General features: G+C 37.3%; 1 protein-coding gene across 1 annotated transcript in view; it reads left to right on the forward strand.

The window, feature by feature from the left end:
• Positions 1-14,984, forward strand: part of LOC114359217 (uncharacterized) — a 43,889-nt gene extending 28,905 nt beyond the window's left edge. The window contains exons 2-4 of the mRNA XM_028313514.1: positions 9,481-9,566; positions 14,477-14,685; positions 14,904-14,984. Of these exons, the coding sequence (XP_028169315.1) occupies positions 9,512-9,566; positions 14,477-14,685; positions 14,904-14,984 (345 nt within the window). The 5' untranslated portion in view covers positions 9,481-9,511. The remainder of the gene's footprint in view (positions 1-9,480; positions 9,567-14,476; positions 14,686-14,903) is intronic.
• Positions 14,985-22,149: the final 7,165 nt, after the last annotated feature.

Below are 22,149 nucleotides of genomic sequence, written 5' to 3' on the forward strand. Positions count from 1 at the left end.
AGTTTTCCAAAGCCCTTTTACATAGTACAAAAACTATGCTAACCATACTCCGTATAAGAAAAGCGGAAAATTGTAGATAATTGATAAATCGATTCCATTCTTCCGGACCGGGCCCGGTACCGCAACGATGATGTATCGTGTCGGTATTACATCTTGTTCGCGCATTACGGCTATTTTGTTTTATTCTGAAGGAAATTCTATAACTATGAGTAATTAATAGATCAAAAATCGTTTGCTGTTTTAGATAAATAATAAAAATTCTTTATTTTTTTTCGCAATCTAAAATGTTACAACATAAAAATAACTTTCAAATGTGGTAAACAAAGAGACTTACGCCCGTATTCACAAACGATGCTTGCATAAGTGAAGCAGCAAATCGAACGCACGGCGTTGAATAGAGCTCTATGATTGGTTCGTATATCACCCTGTGCGTTCACGCGCACTGTGAGACCTCATAGTAATGTTTGTGAATACGGGCGTATGGCTGGATTGCACCATCATACTTTACCTGTGACAAACGTAAACAATCTGTCAAACTCCATACAAAAACACCGGTTATCGTTAAAGTTACCGTTAAAATTATGTGATGCAACTCAGCCTTAGATTAGGCATGTATTATAGAGCACCAGAATTCTCCAATCAAAATTCAATCGATCTGAATCTAATATAACGTATGTGCAAGTATTTATGTGTATTTGAAATATCTTCTGGAGAAACTCGTTTCATAGACCGTTAATTTTTATTTTTTTCATCATCATCATTTCAGCCATTAGACGTCCACTGCTAAACATAGGCCTCCCCCAATGATTTCCATGTTAATCGAACATAACCTTTATATCGTCGGTCCACCTTTACTTTTTTAAATGATCTCATTTCTTGTTTCATTCTTATTCTAACTAATTAGTTCACCGCTAAACATCACCTGTGACGTAACCCTAATAAATTAACAGAGCGAATGATAATAACCGCATGATGGATGCGGTAACCGGACCGCAGAAAAACCTTACTCACTCATCTGGGTCACACATGTTACCCTCCATTAAACAATGGGCCCATTAGAGCGGCTTCAGACTATCGTTTTAAACGCGCGTGTCTAATTTTAGGAAGCGCATGTAGGCGCGTATAGGCACCTTTTAGAGCGCTTTCATGTTTAGGCGACTTTAGCAGCGCGAGAAACGCGCGACAAACGCACGACAGACGCGCTGCCGATAATTTCATACTATGTGACATCGGATGCCTGCCTTCACATTATAAAAACGCCGCTGCCGCGCTGCTGTCGCGCTTCTCACACCCTAATGTGAAAGCGGCCTTCTGGGCTGTGATTTCGTATATTCGCCGTATGTCGCGTACAACGTCACGCCGTAGGTCACGTCATAATGCTTACAATAGAAATGTATTGTTGTGTTGTGGTCTCTTTGAAACGTTGACGTCGGCGTATGGACTTCCTAGGAACGTTGACGCTGACGTAGAACGACGCGTATAGCGTTAAATAGGAGACCGTAGCTTTAGAACCCGCACAACTCGAATGAGCGTTACTTGTAAGCTCTTTTAAGCGCGAACAGCGAGGGACACCACTAAGGCTAGATTACACCATCTTACTTTAACTTTTTCTTCTTTAATTTTGGCAACGAACTTTAATTTTGACAAACGTCAAAAATCTGTCAAACTCCATGCAAAAAACACCGGTTATCGTTGAAGTTAAACACGCCAAAATATTTTATTATGCCCGTGTACCTACGCGAGTTCGTTTTTTGAAGCACGCATGTAAGCACGTATGCCAAAACGAACGCGCAAAAAACGCTAGTCTGTAACCGCTCTTACGAGTCTCGCGGAACGAAACAATTTTCCGGCACTAACGAGTGGGCAAGACAGATCATACTACGATACATCTTTCTGGCAACACTCAAAGCCGGTCGGTAAGAACGACTCGATTTATCAGTTGGGAAAATAATGGAAATATATTTGTTTTTTCTGTCAAAGAAATCTGTGTAAACGGATTTTGAGGACCCGTACATGTTACAAAAATAATTTTATGAAGGAACGGGAAAACTATAAGTATTTGGGACGTGTACGAATCTACTAGCATACCTCATACCCTCCGGGCGTTATAGAAAAGAGAAGAAAGAAAATAACTTGTTAATTTATATTAATTTGAACGGGGTACGGGTGCGCGACATAGGCTGAGTTGTTGCACCAACTTACTTTAACGGTGACTTTAATAATAACTGGTGTTTTTACAGTTTTTTATAGGGTTTTGACGTTTGTTAAAGTTAAAGTAAGATTGTGCAACTCAGCCATTAGAGTTCCTGTGACAGTTTCAAGCGACCATTGTAACCACTATTTAAAATGCTGCAGTATTTAGCATGACGTATAGTTATGCGGGTGGTGCAAGACCGGTCTTTGTGGAAATCCTTAGGGGAGGCCTTTGTCCAGCAGTGGACGTCATTCGGCTGAAACGAACGAACGAACGATTAAGATAAACATTGCGGTATCTTATGTAATTGTTATAGGTACTACTTACTCTACAACAAAAATGTGTAGTGTGATGTGTCTATACATCCACGACATCAAAAGAGTTGACGATGCGTTGCTAGCCTTTTCACTTTGCTCTTTGGGGCTTTGAACCTGATCCTTTTGATACGATTTGCGGTAAAAGACATGAATTGAGAAAATATACCGTTTAAGTTATTCAGTTTGCTTCTGATTTTACCTAAACAAATAAAATAACACATAACACGAAGGAATGTAAAATTCAAAGAAGCACTCTATTGCAATGTTATGAAAAAGTTCTGACAGTGCAACCAACTTCTATAACTCCAGATTAACAAAAAAATTAGTTTTAGTTGAATTTATTGGAAACACTAAATTATTGTAGTCCACTTTTTTAATTTCAATCCCAGTGGCGCTGCTAACTTTACGTAAAATGGAATTCACACCACTATATCTAATTTTAAATTAAACTTAAAATAACTTGCACAGGAATTTTAGCGGTACAACTCAAAAATTCTTTGCCAAAATTGTTGTAAAGTTCCGATTGTCTTCACTCGTACAAGTTCCGGGTGGTATGTTTCAGTGTTCTTATTTTATTGTAACACAAAGTTTTGTGGAGAAACTTTGGAGAAAAACCGAATGCCTCTCGACACACCGATCGGTGCTTTTGTTTTATTTATCGCAGTCTTTGTAAGCCATTTTTGGGGCATTTAGTGTAGGCGCACACTGGGCGACACGCGACAGCGACAGCTCGGCGACTAAACAGCTACTCTTGACAATTTCATAATAATATTATTAGTGTGCGAAGCTTTGAACAAAATGTATGAAACTATCGTCCCGCCCCGGCTTTGCACGGGTGCTAAGTATGCCTATAAATAAATCCCTCTATCTATTAAAAAAAACCGCATCATAACCGTTTAAAAGATTTAGGCATACATAGCGACAGACAGCGGAAAGCGACTTTGTTTTGTACTATGTATTAATAGTGATGGTCGGTCGCAGCCTGTCGTTGCGCCTAGTCGCGTCTGTCGCTGTCACGACCGTGTCATCTAGTGTGCGCCTACATTTAGTAGGAAAGTCTTTGTTTGCTATTTGCTAAGCTTTCAAAAATGAAAAAAATACAAATATTTTGCAAAAAACGTTATAAACTTCTGTTGAACCTCGATTCGTGTCATTAGGGTTATCTAAGATTTAGGTCTAGCGGTAAACTAATCAGTGCCTGAGGTATTGGACCGGCCCGAGAGGGGTGACATATCATATTGTGACGGTTCTTATAAATCGAAGCACATTTGAAGTCTCGCTGACGTTTGATATCATAAAAACACCCTCTCGTTCCACTCCCATGCCTCAAACACTGACTCAGAATTTCGTTATTATATATTATTATAAGAAAATGTATTTTACAAAACCGATCCAGAAAATCAAAATACTATTTCAATAACCTTAAGCTAGATAGAAGGTTTTTTTAATATCATTGTAATATAAAACAAAGGTACAGTCACGGAATGAAAAGGTTCGTCAGTTTTCAAATTGATTCCTTCAACGAATCGCGAGCACATATTACCTTTTGAAACTATGTTACAGAATAATCTCGAGCTAGAGAAAATAATCTTTAACTTTTCGTCAGTAAAGTTCAAAATTATTCAGATCAAAGTTTTGACGATTTATCTTGTCAAGAAGATGAGATTGATAAACTTCCTTCTTGTAAAACCTTCTTGTTGGTGCAACCTGCCATTATTATTTCTATTAAATAAAAAAAACTATTGTCAAATTGGTCAATGTCATATTGCGCATTGCACTGATGGGATAGAAAAATAAACAAGCAAAACCTTATTTGTTAGCAAACGTCATATTTATTTAAATGTTAGCAGCACTGTTTCTTGCACTGTTATGTTGGCAGGTTTGACTCTTACAGTACCTAGTGCAAGCGAAAACCGACACTAAGGTGACGAACCTTTTCATTCTGCGACTGTACATCACTTTACGATCGTGCTAAGCTTGCATAACTTCAAGTAAATAAAATACTGAACCTGAAACTGAGCTGAAACGCAGTGAAACGTAAGGTGCTAAGTGAACTGTGTAGTGGTACGAGTATCACCGTTAGCAATGAGCTGAATTTCAGTGGGAATTTCATTTCGAAAAGCCGAAAATATGAGCGTTCAGATTTAGAAATAGAAACAAAAATACCACTCGTTCTTCGCTCTTGAACAACGGCGAATTATTACGTACGCTCTAGCGATCCTTTTGACTACGAATACACGAATTTTACTCATATTTCGATGTGCGAAAAAAGTTCGTGCATAGTCACAATGCTCGCGGGACGATGTGGAACGGCGTAATTATGCTAATTGGAGTATTGGAATCTTGGACTAGTAATTGAAACTTGGTTGAAAATGGTTTTGAATTATTATGACCAAAAAGTTTTAAAGCTGCTTAACATAAGATTTATACTGACCTAAATACCAACAAAGGCTGTTTATAGCATGCTCTTAATGAGTTTTTGTATATTTAATAGTAAAATGAAAAACAGAAACCAATAGACCTTCTATAGCACGCAAATCCTTAATTAACCTTTTGATTACGATGCGACTGCTCTATCAATTGAGCTACGAAGATATTAATTAACCTATTGATTTATTTTTCAGGTTAAAAACCTTCTAGATTAAACTACTGTATTAAAATATTATGAAATAACTTCAAAAAAATCGAACTGCCTAAGGTGGGAAAGGCTAAAAAAATTGAACCCACGAAATTCGATTTAGGCAATTCGATTTTTTCAAGTTATTTATAATTTTCCAATTAGTTTGAGATGCGACTCATAACGCTAAAAATTAAAGGGTAGTATTTAAACGAGTGACTGTAAATTTATGTTGTAAGTGTCAAAAATAATTAATGTTGGCTAAAGTTGCAATGTAGGCCCGGCCTCCCCGTGAGTGTTGGTGGGAAAACGGAGCCTGAGGAAATTGCTAACTTGTTTAAAGATAATTTTGTTGTTAAATCTCCTTTGGGACCCTCCCACTCTGTGCTGGATGCTGAGACTATCGTGGAAAGGAAAACCCAAATTACTGTAAAAGACATCGTCTTGACCATAAAATCTATGTCTAGAGGGAAATCTCCCGGACACGATGGTCTCAGTATTGAACACCTAAAGTACGCGGGCCCCCATTTGCCCAGAGTTTTGTTTATGTTGTATAACTTTTGTATGAGTCATAGTCACTTACCGGATAAGATGTTGCAAACAGTAGTGGTACCCATTGTTAAAAATAAAACGGCAGACCTTTCAGACATAAACAACTACAGGCCTATCTCTCTGGCAACGGTTGTGTCTAAGGTGCTTGATAGCGTGCTTAATACACAGTTAAACAAATACGTTAGTATTCATGATAACCAGTTCGGGTTTCGACGTGGCTTGTCCACTGAGATGGCTGTTCTGTGTGTCAAGCACGCTGTCAATTACTACGCCAAACGTGGCACACCAGTGGTGGCGTGTTTTCTGGATCTTTCGAAAGCTTTCGACCTGGTTTCATACGATTTGCTCTGGAATAAACTCGAAAAATCTCAATTACCGAGAGAACTTTTGAATATCTTTAAATACTGGTATAGAAGCCAGGTCAACAATGTGAGATGGGATGGATGTATGTCTGACCCGTACAGGTTGGAGTGCGGGGTGAGACAGGGGGGGTTGAGCTCACCAACGCTCTTCAACCTGTACGTAAATGAGCTGATAGAGGAGCTCAGCGGCACCAGAGCGGGTTGCTACATTGATGGCGTTTGTGTAAATAATATCAGCTACGCAGATGATATGGTGCTGCTGAGCGCTTCCGTTTGTGGACTGAGGAAGCTCATGGCAATATGTGAGACCTACGCTAAGTCCCATGGATTGGCGTACAACGTGCGAAAGAGCCAGATCATGGTCTTTGGGGAGGGAAGCAGGAGGCCAAACTTATTGCCGAGCGTCTTTCTCAATGGTTGTGAGATTCAGCGCGTAAACAGGTTTAAATATCTGGGCCATTTACTGACTCCTGACCTAAAGGATGGTGATGATGTTGAGAGGGAACGCAGGGCGCTGTCGGTAAGGGCGAACATGCTGGCTCGTAGGTTCTCACGTTGTTCAAAGGCAGTAAAGGTAACTCTTTTCAGAGCCTACTGCACTAGTTTCTACACGTGCAGTCTGTGGGCTGATTGTTCGCGTGTGTCGTATGGCGCTCTGCGCGTCCAATACAACAACGCGTTCAGGGTGCTGATGGGGTTGCCCAGATACTGCAGCGCATCGGGCATGTTTGCAGAGGCGCGAGTAGATTGTTTTTACGCGACCATGCGGAAGAGGTGCGCCTCCCTGGTGCGCAGGGTTCGGGGCGGCCCCAACAGCATCCTGTCTATGATAGCGAGTAGACTGGACTGCCGTTATATTAATTACTGCTGCACTACATCCACAGGAGTTGTGCAAAAAAAATAATATTAATGAATAGTTTAGATGTTCCAATTATTACTAACATAGGTTAAGTCCTTTATAACTAACAAATAATGAGTCATGTTACTTGAATAAATAAATTATATTATAATTATTATTATAAAGAATTACTAAGTGAGCGACTGAGTGCGAGTGACGAAAAATCAAAAAAATAGCAACTTACAAAAAAAAAATGAGTTCCTTAAAATACAAAATGAGAAGCTTCATAATATTTGAGCGACCTAATATTTGATTGAGTGTCAACGTTAGGTCTTGCATTTTTTTCAATATTTGGCAAATGCTTTTTTATACTGAGCGGTATTTTTAACTTTAATGAAGTGTTTCGAATGCAAAAACTGCTTTGAAAAATACTATTATGAGCAGCGTATTATGAGCCCACATTTAAATAAAAAATGATCTTATGAAATAAATATTTGACGGAACACTATTCTAGTAGCGAAAAAAATAAATAATTAAAATTTAAGGGTAGGTAATCAAATGAAACAATGTATTACGAAAAATGAAATAAATTTGTATTTTCTTAAATCGGATCAACAAAAAAAAAACAAAATAAAATAAGTCGCTTCTGTCGACCCAAAAAAAAGTAATCTTATTAATAAGGTTCATTGGTACCTATGAGGATTGAGGAGCTCTACCTACTCATCGTCACTGTATGATAAGTGCTGGCTTGGACTTAGCGGGCCGGCCTCGTTGTCTTTTTTGTCCAATAGGTCAGTTTTGCTTCCAGTGGCGGTGTTGTTAGTTTGAGCCGAATCAAATTCGCGCGCCGAGCCCCCATTCAAATTCGCGCGCTGTAACAATCTGTAGTTTTCATTAATAAAGCGTATCAAAATAAAAAACATGAGACCTCAAATATAATATCAGTAACCAATAATCATTAATAAAGCAGCTCACAAAACTTTGCTTAGAATTAACTTTTTTGTAGTTCGTTCAGTAAAACCTCAATTAGAAAAATGTAATGTATNAAAACCGTTTATTTTGCCTTGGCGCACTCACTGCTGGAATACTGTATTACAGTATGGGGTGGTGCTGCAAAATCGCACATCTTACCTGTTGAAAGAGCCCAACGTGTTCTCCTTAAGGTTTCTGCCGGTCTCCCTTTCCGATTCCCTACTGCCGAGCTATATAGGGTCTGGGATGTTCTCACGGTCAGGCAAACCTTCGTGCTTCGCGTCATAATAAAACAACACAAGCAGACACCTTATAACCCCGACCTAGTAAATGACAAGCGCAGGAAAGGTACAGTCTGTATAGTTCCGCTCTTAAAAACTACACTTGCAACAAAATTCTTCTGCTNATGTATATGTAGCATATTTGTTTTGCCGTCGCTTTGTTTTATTTTTTATTTTTTTGTTATACCGCCAAACTAATTTTTCTGCATAACCCAAAGGTAAACTGGATGAGAATGCCTTATGGCATTAAGTTCGCCTAATGTTAATATTTTTGGCATTGAAGTATAAATAAATAAATAAATTACTTAATAAGTAATAACTGTCTCAACTACAAGAAACCTCCATCTTATTTTTAATTTGCAGCGCCCAACAGGGTCCATATTTATCTGTGTTGTAACTGTAACATCTTGTAACTATTATGAAAGCAATAAAGATGTTGATTATTGAGTATTGGGCCACTTCCAGTCCCGTGTGGTTAATTCTGTGTTTTTGTGTGCTTACGTTTTGTCGGACTCTGCGCGCTGGCGAGACTCACGGATCGCGCGCAATTTTTTGCGAAGTACCCAATTATTTAGTTTTATTTTATTTTTATTTGTTTAACAATGTTTCAACAGCATTAAATTGTACATTATTATCATTTACATTCTTTAAAAAGTTGTTGCTGTTATATTTTTCTGCCTATCCAAAACTATTGTTACTAAAATATTGTAATTTTCTCACGTACCATCCGTGAATAGTCGTATTTCTCGTGAGATATAAAGATCTTAAATGTGCTGTTGATGGTAGTAGTTTAGCGACATCTTTAAAGTCTTCAAGGCAAGGCAAAAGGTCAAAAAAAGTAATCCAGCTTTAGTTCTTTCTAAGAACACCAAAAGGTACAGTCTGTATAGTTCCGCTCTTAAAAACCACACTTGCAACAAAATTCTTCTGCTTCTTAGGCCCCTTCCTCTATAACAAAATTAACACAAGAATNCTCGTACTAGATTTTATTATTGATCAATATTCGTCGTTAGTGTGGTAAATTTTTCGCTTACTCAAATTCATACCGCTCAAGGTATTAAAACAGTATGCCATCATCAGTCGCAAAGTTTTTTTTTAGTCGCTCGTTTTATAATTCCCCAAAATTAAATAACAAAATGTTATGTTTGATCGTGTGAGAAGTATCTTTAATCTCCCAACCTGATACTCAGAAACAAAACATTGTGACGTCATAGCAAAAGAGCCATACAGCCTACATATTAAAAAACGCCCACCGTACACTACCCACTGATTAGTTTCTTTTATTCCTTCTCGCCCGGGGCGCAAAAGGGTTCCTTTGAAGGGTTATTAACAAGGCTTTTGTTTCAGGCGCGACGACTGCCCGGGGCCGGTGAGAAGCATGGCGGGAAGAGGAGTGTGCCTCTTCACAGTACATTTTCTTTCGTGCATTATTGGTGAGTCAGCTCTTTGTAGAATAGGCTTTAGGATTCTAGGTAGTGATTATTATTACATTGTGGGTTGAAAATAACGCCCGTATTCACAAACATTACTGTGCGCGTGGACGCACAGGATGACACACGAGCCAATCACAGAGCTCTATTCAACGCTGTGCGTTCGATTCGCTACTTCACTTAAGCAAGCATCGTTTGTGAATACGGGCGTAAGACAGCCAGCGCGGGAAAGATGCTTGTTGAAAAATGCTTTCTTTGATTTGAGGCTGACATTCCAAAACAAAGAAGCACAAGGTGTCAAAAATCATTGAAAATACAAAAAAAAAAAAACATAAAAAAAATTAAAAAAGATTGATCCACCTATAGATTTCCAACATGACTAGGTAGGTACTTATTTGAAAAGCTATCGGTAAAAGGTTCATGGTATATTGCTTGAAAATGGCATCAGCTTTTGGATAGAGTTTTTTAGTTTCTATGCAGATGGTTGCTATTACGTCTCAATAAAATCTAAATCTACTTACTATAACGAACAGACAATGGCACGGAATTCTGTTTCTAATGTTAAAAGAGAATACTGATTGTTTTTTCATGACTAAATTAATTTAATTGAAACTCATGTTTATATCACAGAACCTACTTTAGGAACAAATTCAGGAAAAATAATTTCGCCACCTCAAAGAAAAATGTCTTACATTTTCCACTGAAATATAGACAAAATTGTAGGTCACCAGAGCCACTGTATCTCACCACCGGCTCAATTTAACTTTGCGTTTTGCTTTCATTAAAGAAATTTTTATCTTCGCGGGTAAAATTTGGGGCAAAATTAATTACCAATCTAACATTAACTTAGAAGGTCGAGATAAAATGGCCACAGATTTGTGCCGAAAACTTTCAGCTAGAAACTTTCGACCTAGTTCCCTGTATTCAACACTGTGGTTTATTAATAAATCATGAACATACCTAGTAACTGTACTAATACTGAAAAGACATTGGAATTTCTAAGAAAAATCTTCCATTTAATGTACAGTCGACAGCACGTCAACGTAAACTCTGTGGTATCTTACGTAGTTGCGATAAGGGTGACTTTGCAACGAAAATGTATAGCCTGATGTGCTGTCGTCTGTACTTATAAAAACGCACGACTACTCACAGATGTTTTCATTGATAGGCCAAGGTTTTGCCATTGGCTGCAAACATTGGATTTAATACTTTTTACACCAATGCCAATTTACTTCAATGCCGAATGAAAATCTTTGAGTATAATGCTGTTTACATTAGTGTGTAAACCCGTATTTACTCAAAAGTCATAAAAAGTTCAAATCAACGACGATTCTTTTGAAATAAAGCCGCCGGGCTGTCGACAGGCTTGGGGATATAGTATTTGAATCCCACTTGCGTATTTTGTTTATTGATTTAATACTTACCTCATAAAATATGACTGAATTTCAAAGTTTTGTCAAAGCTAACTTTCGACTTGATTTCATTTCACAAAGACCGTCGGAACATCCAAAGATTTGCCGTGGGTGTTTGACTTTCTTACTTACACAAACCGTAACTCAATTTGTTTGGGAAGGTCGTAGCCCTGTTAACTCTTTAATCAGTAAGTCCAAGCCATACAAATTCATACAATTTCTAACTCTCTTCCATATAATATCTTGAAGCCACAATGAATGCTTAGAGATTCTGTATGAGCTTGGCAACAGCCATGGTCCAAAGTTATTTTTTGCCTAGTCTAAAACTTAGACGAATGTATTGGGTCTGTCTCAAAATAAGTAAGCGTTTTGAGTCGGTTGTGCGTTGTACTGCACAAAAATTGTTGGTAGTTGACGTTTTTATTCCAAAAGCATCATATTAAATCAACTTAATATCAATCTTTTGAGCGGGTCTTATAAAATGGATGATGGAAACTTAATTCTTAGCAAATGCTCAACATCTCTAGTTGATTTGATTTGAGTATTCGTTTCATTAAGCGAAGTTCTAACATCGTAATTGGAGCGTTTCTCCATTAAGTATAATTTGGTAGTCACTTTGTTACCCTTAATAATATTATCACAAATATTATTCTCTACTTTTTGCACGTATCAGTTCTTGTTACTGTTTGGCAGTCGTTCTGGTTTTATTTATTTTTTCTTATTAGGTCTCAACAGCTGTTTCAAAATGTTTTATGCCAAAAACTAAAAAGAAATTCTATCAGGCTAAATCTTTTTACGACGAGACATGGTGTCAGACAAACATACATCGACCAAAAAATGCTTTATCTTTTTAATATAGGATTTCAGTAAATTGACAGTATGATGAATCTGAGCCTATAGTGTTTAGGTATTGAATGTCCCATTAGTGCAGGCAAACATCTGATATCAAAACACTGCTTTTATGTGAAAGCCTATAGATCAATTTGACACCTTTTCCGAATAATTTATATTAGCTACCACGCACTTGACACGACATGCTTGTTATTAGCTTGTTTATTAGTTATCGATCTCTACTTTCTACCTATCAACCACTCTCATTTGTGAGAAGCGTAAAGAAAGTTTACGAAGTCGTTAAATTCCAGGTTTCCTCATTAAATTCCTCACTATCCCAACCCAAACACTAAGACCATCAATTTGAAGAGACGTCCTGATTAATGATCCACGATCGATTTAAAAATTAATCGTGTTATCGTGGACCAGAGAAAGAAATGGACTGGAAAATGAAACGTCCCTGAGGAGGCGTAAATCTTGATTGTCAACCCGACTTGATTAAGCGTTAAATTTTAAATTATGAACGGCTGTCAATTTTATAACGGTCTGTTTGTTAGTGTAAAGATTAGGGGCCGATATGTCCTTGGGAATGAAAGGAGGATTATGTTCGACGTAATCAAGATTAACGCGTTTAAAATTGAAACTGGTGCTTTGATCGGTTTGATTGATTTATGGAGAAAAAAGTGTTAAAGCGATGACGCACTATTTCACATCCTAATTGGACAGTGTAGGTATCATCTATAAAAATCCCATGTTTTGGGATATCATCGTAAGATTTGAAAGAAGTGATAGAGCTATCCAGAGTATACAGTAAATGAGTAGGTATTCAATTGTTTCTCCGGGTTTTTTGTCCTTCCAAAATACTGGTCTATTCTGTACTACATGATTTAAAGACCAATTTTCCAATCACAATTTCCATAACAGTGTACGTACCTGTCATCACAAATAACACGTGCAAAATAACCGGTCTTGGCTGTAAGCCTTCACAAATGAACGCTATAACTTCACATTGCCAATCTAGCATCTGGCAGGTAGCCATATAAGATGTAGATTGTAGCCAAATCTAAACCGAATGCCGCTTATTGCGTCTACTATCATTACCATCAAATACATTTGTGATTTCTTCGGTCAAATAATATTTTATTTGATTCCTTTGGTTGCGGGCAGCAAAAAACTAAGCCAATTTTCGGGTAAGATTCTATGACGGTTAGTGTATTTTTGTGTACATACAAACTTTTGTGTAAGTATCTGTAGGTGTACTACCTACTAGCATTGTGTACGAGTATAGTGACTTTAGTTACCTGCGTCCAAATCTACACCATGGGAAACGGTACTTTAACGGGTTCTGTAAGATTCAATAAGCATTATTGATACACATTGTTTTTCAAAATAACTTGAACTAAATAAATGTCAATTAGGTATAAGGTGAAATCAATATCAACAACAAATATTTACCTACTTTTTTAGTACTTTCTACTGCTGTACTTACTCTAAAAAGTAATTTAAAATGTTTAAAACTTACAGCTTTATAAAAATCGCGTTATTTTTAAAGCACTAAGGTTACAAACTTGCCTTCAACCACTAAGCTTACTAAATCATATAAATCTACAGCTTGGATGAAAGAAGTAGCGGAATCCATAAGTGGGTCAATCGTGTCTTGAATTTAAATTTGGCACAAAATTACAAATCGTCGAGCAGCTTAATCAAATTTGTACGAAAAACATAAGTATTTTATATTTTATTGCTTGCTAAAAATAGGCCATACTTAGTTGTTTTGTAGAAAATTTAGGTAGCTCTAGATGTACTGTCAGACTGGAGACTCTACACTCGAAGTTGTTGACAATTATGTATACCTGGGACAAACAGTTCAGTTAGGTAGGTCCAACTTCGAGAAAGAGGTCAATCGTCGAATCCAACTCGCATGGGCAGCGTTCGGGAAGCTTCGCCATATACTCACGTCCGAAATACCGCAGTGTCTCAAGTCGAAAGATTCGACCAATGTGTGTTGCCAGTGATGGTATACGGATCTGAGACGTGGTCGCTTACTATGGGCCTCATAAGAAGGCTCAAGGTCACCCAAAGGACGATGGAGCGGGCTATGCTCGGAGTTTTAGAGAACCAAAGTAACCGACATAGCTCGCAGAATTGCTAAAATCAAGTGGCAGTGGGCGGGGCACATAGCTCGTAGAGACGATGGCCGTTGGGGCAGGAAAGTTCTCGACCGGCGACCACGGGCTGGAAGACGTAGCGTGGGCAGGCCTCCTACTAGGTGGACCGACGATCTGGTAAAGGTCGCGGGAAGAGCCTGGATGCGGGCAGCGCAGGACCGTTCATTGTGGAAAACCTTGGGGGAGGCCTTTGTCCAGCAGTGGACGTCATTTGGCTGAGACGAGATGTACTGTCAGGCCTCCTACTAGGTTGACTGATAATCTAGCGAAGGTCAGCGCAGGACCTGTCGATGTGGAAATCCCTTGTGGAGGTCTTTTTCCACCAGTAGATGTCATATTCTCATCATCATTCTCCTTCTTGTCGTGTCGACAACAAACCTACACAGTCAGCCCAAAACTCTGCTACAAGAGTAGCATTAATTAAATCTTCCTACGTGAAAATTTTTGAGTGTTGTGACATCATGTCTCATCGAAGATCATTAACCATGTTTCTTTTCCACAGTCTGCCGACAAGAAAGCGGGAGCACCCGATCGAGGGACCAAAGCACAGTGTCAGAGTCTTCCAGAAGATTCCGGGCTGAGTTTCTAGAAGATGTGCCACAGACAGCTGGATCTCCGTACTTCGATCCAAGCACGCCGGAGAACGTGACAGGACTGGTCGGCCACCCAGTCACGCTGCTTTGTAAAGTGAAGAATTTACAGAATAGAACTGTGAGTATCAGTTATAATTCTCTTCAAATGCATGTATCACCAACTCATAACAGATTTACAAAAGATACGAGTAAATCTGACGATCTGTCAAAAATTCCAGTAGAGTAGATCTTTGTTTTCTAAAAATAAGTAGATAGGTAGGTATCTCAACATTATAATATTATTAAGATGCAATGTTGTTAGAACTATTGTGTTATGAAGTAAACCATTCTTACTAGGAATCCCTATCGTTGATAACGTTGTTTGGTGATCCAGTGGTTAAAGGCTTGGAAAATCTTAATTCAGAGGTATTGGGTTAGATTTCTAAGTGATTTTTCATCACCTCTGTATGAATTTGTAAATTTGAACAAGATGGCCTGAATAAACATTGTCTAAACATGTTTTATGTATTTTGGAAGGCATGTAAAGATGTGTCGGTTCAATTTTTACATTTGAGACGCCTAAAGTGTCTTAAAAAATTTAACATCAGGGTCTTGAACACAGATAAAACAACTTATTTGCAGAGGACAAAGAATATGTACGAGTAGCTAGATTTATTAACATTAAAATTAATCATCTAACTAAAGAATAGAAGAATCTCAACAGGATAGGAACATCTATTATAAACAATCTTATTTTTGCGGTTTCAAATAAATAATGAATTAATGATCGCAGTCAATTGCATTTCATGAATCAATTATCACGTGTTGACCATCATCCGACTAAAATGCAAACGTGTGCTTTGTGGTTTAATGCGATGACTTCATTGTTCATTGACGATTGATGTGTTATTCAATTGGAATGATTTGCATATTGTTTGGCAGTCAGTTTAACTAGAACTTTAGTGGCTCTACAATTAGGATTTTTTTTTCAATTATTTGCGGTTAACCTGAAAATAAAAAATATCAAAATGCTGAAAGAAGTCAACAGATTCTAGCAAAATTCATAAGATTTTGAAAAACCCACAGAATTTAAATTAGAATAATTCGCTTTCTATTAAAAAAATATGCAAAGTAATATTAAAAAAACTGAGGTACAAAAATTTTCAGCAGAATTTGCTGATTTTACAGTCAATATCCTTATTATACTCGTGTTCTTTTACTTAATCAGACTAAGTGGGCGTAAAGGTTAAGATCTCCTAAAACAAAAATAAAAGTTACGTAGCATCCTAATAAAATACAAAAATATCCCCCGAAGAAGTTTTATAGAGCCAAAACTCCTAGATGCTTCCGGAATAGCAAAATATTCAACATTTTACGCATCACTCGGTCTCGGGTCATATACATCACCTATTGGGTAGCTGACACTTATATTTCCCAACTCTATTTTCATATTTCCAAAGTGAATGAAAAAATGACAAGCGCAGGAAAGGTACAGTCTGTATAGTTCCGCTCTTAAAAACTACACTTGCAACAAAATTCTTCTGCTTCTTAGGCCCCTTCCTCTATAACAAAATTAACACAAGAATNAACTAATAAGTCCCAAATGAAACAAATGTTAAGTAAAAATGGTGGTGTGGCACTTTGTATACTTGTGACGCGAAAAAATAACGCAATCACATCGTGTAAAAGTGTTCTACGTCTATTTTTATAAATAATATATTTTAATTTCAGGATGGTGTCATAAAAACAAAATTTATTACAGCATTACAATGTATTTCGAGGATATTGATCAGTGCAGTAATGTTGTATAGTTTAGTGCATCGCTGTGAAAAAACTTACGAGCAAAAAGAACAGATAATTCGCATTTTAGACCACATATTAGTCAGTAAAGATATCAGTAAGTGTGGGTACCTAAAGATATTTTATCCTACCTCAGATGGATTCCTCAGTTGATTTTACTTTTCGCGTGAATGATTTTTTTTAATGCAGAACAATTCAATTTGACTGAAATCACACCTGATGTCAAGTGAGATGCAGGCCATGGGTGCTAGTTTAATTTATGAGTGGTTTTTGAAGGGAATTTTTGGGGTCTAGTTGGATGATCGCATAATAATAATACTATCACCATATAAATTGAACCCGATTTTATTTTACTGGTAATGGTAGTAATATTCATAAATTTCAGATACATCAACGAGAAAAACCTTGACTGATTTTCGCAGACTGGTCTGTTTAAAGCCCGTCGAGTTCACAGCGGCTCGCATTCAAAGGCTGGACTACGGTATTCTCATCACATATACTTCTGTTGTGACGACCTTCACTGTACTTTTACTGCAAAATGTTTGAAGTGAATGAAGTTTCCTTCTTCTAACTAGGCTCAGGCTGAATTTCAGATTGTAAAAACAGTCTCAACAGAAAAGTAAAATAACTTCATTAAAAGTTGATTTAATTTCAATTAGTGCGTAAATTCAATAATTTATAAGAATCTGTATAATTTAGAAATGTATGTGTACAAATAGAGTGAATAGATTAAAGTGTTATAAGAAATATTGGGCGCCTTCTTGTTATTCGTACTTTTAAAACTACATTTTTACATATAAGTACAGAAAATTTTAATAAAAAGTCTGAAGTTTTAGTGTTATATTTTTCTTTAACTGGAAATCTTTCAACAGTGATAAGGCTTTTGATACACGAGCTTTGCTTAGCATTGCGTGAAATTATTCGTAGAAAAGTGTGCAATACCATACACTATTACTCGTATATTTTAATACCCAAAAATGATGTCACACAATTACTTGTATTTGAAAACAGACATTAATGATTGTGATTGGAAAATAATAGCAAATCCATAAAAAATACTTATTTCATATTTTTTTATTAAAGGCCTTCAAACCAAGATGCTTAATCTCAAAATCTTTAGAAACTTATTGTAATAAAAACCCAAATCACATAGAATCATGCTAACCAAGCTGTGGATGACTGGGACCTACTAACCCGATGCAATCGATAAAACACGATATAATTTTATCTAGGCTTCGTGATAATATATCGATTTTAGACTACTTATGACGAATATTAGAATAGTTGAAATAGTTTTTTTGGACATTAGAATAGTTAACATTACATTAAAATAGTTTAACATATTACCAACTGTGGGCGTGTCCGATTAGGAGAAAAAGCCCCATGAGTTTACCCCAAAACTATATTTGTTGCGGCGCTTCTTCTCAGCACTTGCCAAATGTAGGTCTCGAAGCGCTGGTAGGGTAAAAAGATTATGAGACATGTAGAGGCTCCTTAAGAGCAAAATGACGATTTGTAAGAACTATTTATTAGTCCAAACAAATAAAGAAATTTTGACTTTGACTTTGACTTTATAATAATTAAAATACAAAATACAACTCGATCGAATCTACTGCGCACCAGGTAGCCATGACGTCACATCGACGCTCTGTTACGGACGCACGGAGTGAACGAGTGGTGGTGTGCGGGCGAGTACCCGGGAAAGTCGCATTCCAGCGAGGTGCGCATTTGGCTCGATCGGGTTGTACATATATTACTAATTTACCTGCATTTCAAAATTTTGCCCACCTTACAGGCTAGATCTCCCTTAGGCCCCTTCCTCTATAACAAAATTAACACAAGAATTCAAATTTACTCTCTGACCACTTCTAGCTGCAAACAAAAAGTCATACAGCACCTGAAAACACTGGATTATGAAGCCACAGAACAACTAATTCGCCCCCTAAGATGATTCCCAAACATCCCGTACTATGTGTATTCGTTTACATGCCTAATTGTCCCTTTAATCTTATTGTTAATAAACACCTTCGCATTCATTCACACACTCACCTTCTTTTGCGCGAACTCTGTTCCGCCTTAAAGGCAATAAATAAGCCATCGCAATTTTTCCTTATTTGCTCTCCGTTTAGACCTACCCTGGACTACGACAAACTTTTTAAAACCAAAATCAGCTCAATCGGCCGAGCCGTTCTCGAGTTTTAATCAGACTAACGAACATCAATTCATTTTTATTTATATAGATAGATAGATAGAAAAACACCTTCGCATTCATTCGCACACTCACCTTCTTCTGTACACACACAACCTATACGCTCACACTCATCATACACACGACACACACATTCACACTTCAGTCATNGACACACTCATTCACACTTCAGTCTTCTCTGTTAAGCTATTAATATGTAAGTTTAATGCATGCACGTCTATGTTATTACCTTATATAACGCCATTCGTTCCGGGGGTGAGGCCTGGTGACCCGTAGCACAGGTTTCTCTTTTGAAACCTATTTCAGGCACCAGTCCCTCGCACTTTAGGTTAAAAATCCTTGGCTTAGTTTCTATTGTATTGTGTACCTAAATTGTGAAGGGTAATAAATATTTTTTTGATTTTTTTGATTTGATTGCATGGAGTAGGTCTACTACACCTATTTCTATTCTGACGGTACTAGGGTGCAAGAAAAACTTGGAAAAGTAATCTGGGTCAATTGGAAAGACGAGTGTAGAAGATTAATCGCGATATTTGCGATAGACCGGGTAACGAAGCCCCCGAGCATTCGCCTTGTGGCCAATTAGGAAACTTCAAAGTTACGGACAGAAAACCAATCTAATTTTGTTATACTTAAGGCTGGGTTGCACCGTCTTACTTTAACAAAAATCTGACAAACTAAATACAAAAAGCACCGGTTATCGTCATAGTTACCGTTAAAGTTAGGTGGTGCAACTCAGCCTTAATGAATTATATCTGTACCTCACTTAAGTAACTATACTTTTTACTTACTAGTTTCGTAAAATTTTGCAATTTCCAAACATTTTTAATGTTTCATTGATTAAAGGACTGTATTTATAGGTGTAGAATGTAGATACATAGGACTAAGTATGTATTTCACATTAAAAACTATGAATCATTATGACAGAATTTTTTGGCAAGTTACGTATTTATGCGTAGTAAATACGTAATATTTTTTCCTTATTAATTTGTACGTCTACAAAAAAAATCCCGGTGAAATAAAATAATATTATGAGGAAGATTGTTGTAATTGTAACTTAATATTTTGTGTAAACTGTGTTTGTATTGTTAGCTTTGTATTGTTATTTTTTAACAAGGTTTTATTTAGTTTCATCTGTTTTGAAGTATGCCAATTAAATAACGTTACTTTCTTTAAATAAAAGAAAAATTTAACTGTCTCCAATTGACGTAAGAAATCCTTAAGAAAATAGAGACTTTTCTTTCAGAATGGAGCTCATATCTCAGAATCTATTATAAAAAACTCAAAGGTGGCTGACTGACTGACTGACATAGTGATCTATCAACGCACAGCCCAAACCACTGGACGGATCGGGCTGAAATTTGGCATGCAGGTAGATGTTATGACTATGACGTAGGCATCCGCTAAGAAAGGATTTTACGAAACTCCACCTTAAGGGGATAAAACGGGATCCACGCGTACGAAGTCGCGGGCGGCCGCTACTAGATAAATAATTGGTCTATCTATACTCTTTACTAACATTAATGGAAATGAATCTAGCTAATTAATTGTTAGACAAGCCGATTGATGGTTTGTGATTGTCTAACGAACACTCCGAGCGCTTCCGGATCTATCAATTGGTTCTACATTAGGCGAAGTGCACGACGTGGATGAAATGTTAACGTGAAGAATACACAGCTAGGGTTGCTACATCAAATCTAACGTCCGTATTCACAAACATTACTACAGTCTCACAGTGCGCGTGGACGCATAGGGTGACACACGAACAAATCACAGAGCTCTATTCAACGTTGTGCGTTCGATTTGCTGCTTCACTAAGCAAGCATCGTTATTGTGAATACCTACGCGCGTAAATCTTTATTAGTAGGCTTTCAGGGCACCTATAGACCGAACAATTCGAATATTTTTAGAGAAAGATAATTATATTTTTTCGAGATTTTGGAACTTTGGTCGGGAGAAACAATAAAAGTGACAAAATATTAAATACCTCCTCCTTTTTTGAAGTCGGTTAAAACAACAACATTTAGCATTATTGTTACAAGCGCCAATGTGGCACTAAAATGAAGTTAACTTTCGGGAGATTTTGTACTCTGTCGGGAGTTGGGAGGACAATGAGGACATACAAAAAATCGGGAGAATCCCGCCAAATTCCGATCATCTGGCAACCCTAAGGCAGAAGGAGGGCTAATGAAGGAATCGAGTGGGGTGTGCAGCGCATTCGTAAAATGTTAACATTATTGGCAGACCGAATGTATAGGTATTTTTTAAACCCTCACATATCTAGCGATTTTTCGTTGATGATTCTCTGGGTAATTTATAAATAAACTAGCGGCTGCCCGCGACTTCGTACGCGTGGATCCCGTTTTACTTAGGGGTGGAGTTTCGTAAAATCCTTTCTTAGCGGATGTCTACGTCCTAACATATACCTGCATGCCAAATTTCAGCCCGATCCAGTGGTTTGGGCTGTGCGTTGATAGATGACTATGTCAGTCAGTCAGTCAGTCACCTTTTTTATTTAGAAGCTAAGTAGAGTTTGTCAAACTCCAAAGTTACGGGCAGAAGCTAGTGGTGGATAAATGAATGTAATTTCACAAAGGACGGAATCTTACTTGATATGGGTCTATCTATTTTTAAATCTGTCACAAAATCACGATGAAGATTGCAAGGTTGGATAGCGGCCTACGCCCCCGTTTCATGTGTAATTTTCTTAAACTTAATAATAATGTAGGTTCTTTTGTGTGCAAATGTGCAACACACGGTCCAATACATATTTTGGTAAGTTTCGCGCACTGCAGTCTCTAATTTAATGTAAGAAGTACCTACAGTCAGCGTCAAATATTTCATGACACCCAAAGTAGTCAAAAAGTTCGTAACACGTTTTTGTACAAGTTGAAAAAGGTTGTGCTGTCTACTTTTTGGTTACTTTGGATGTCACGAACTATTTGACGCTGACTGTACCTACACACGTGTTAATTTTATAAGACTACGTTTTGGGTGTGGCTTGTTGAATAAAATTGAACAAAATAAATTAATGCATGATGGCACAGGCCTTATTTGTAAAAGATGGCCAACGAATATAAGAAAACCTAGCTCTTGATACGGGCAATATTAAAAAGCTCATTTTACACATTTCCAATGGTAAGTTTTAACAATAGAATGTAAAAGATTGGGGTCTCAAGACAATGTTTCCTTCTTGGTTTTTAATTTCGATGAAAATGAGGAGTACTGCAAGTAAGCACAGTGGGTCCTTAAAAAGAAATAAAGCATTATTTGCAACTAAATCCCTTGTCCCTTTCCTCCTGGCTTTCCCTTTTTTTTACAAACGCGAAGTTAGAGGTTTTTTTTTGGCAAAAAAATTGAGTTATTTACAAAATTATGGTAACGGCTATATTACAAGGAGAACTAGGTATGTGAATTTTTTTACTCGAAATCCTAATAACTATTTAGGTATACCTAGCGTCAAATAGTGACACCCAAAGTAGCCAAAAAGTCTTTGTTACATTGAAATAAGTTTGTGTTGTAAAATTTTTGGGCACTTTGGCTGGCACGAACTATTTGACGCTGACTGTAGGTACCTGAAAATGGAATGGAAAT

This window comes from Ostrinia furnacalis, unplaced genomic scaffold (genome assembly GCF_004193835.3).
Source record: "Ostrinia furnacalis isolate ACB-3 unplaced genomic scaffold, ASM419383v2 OfSCF4245, whole genome shotgun sequence".
Classification (NCBI taxonomy): Eukaryota; Metazoa; Arthropoda; class Insecta; order Lepidoptera; family Crambidae; genus Ostrinia; species Ostrinia furnacalis.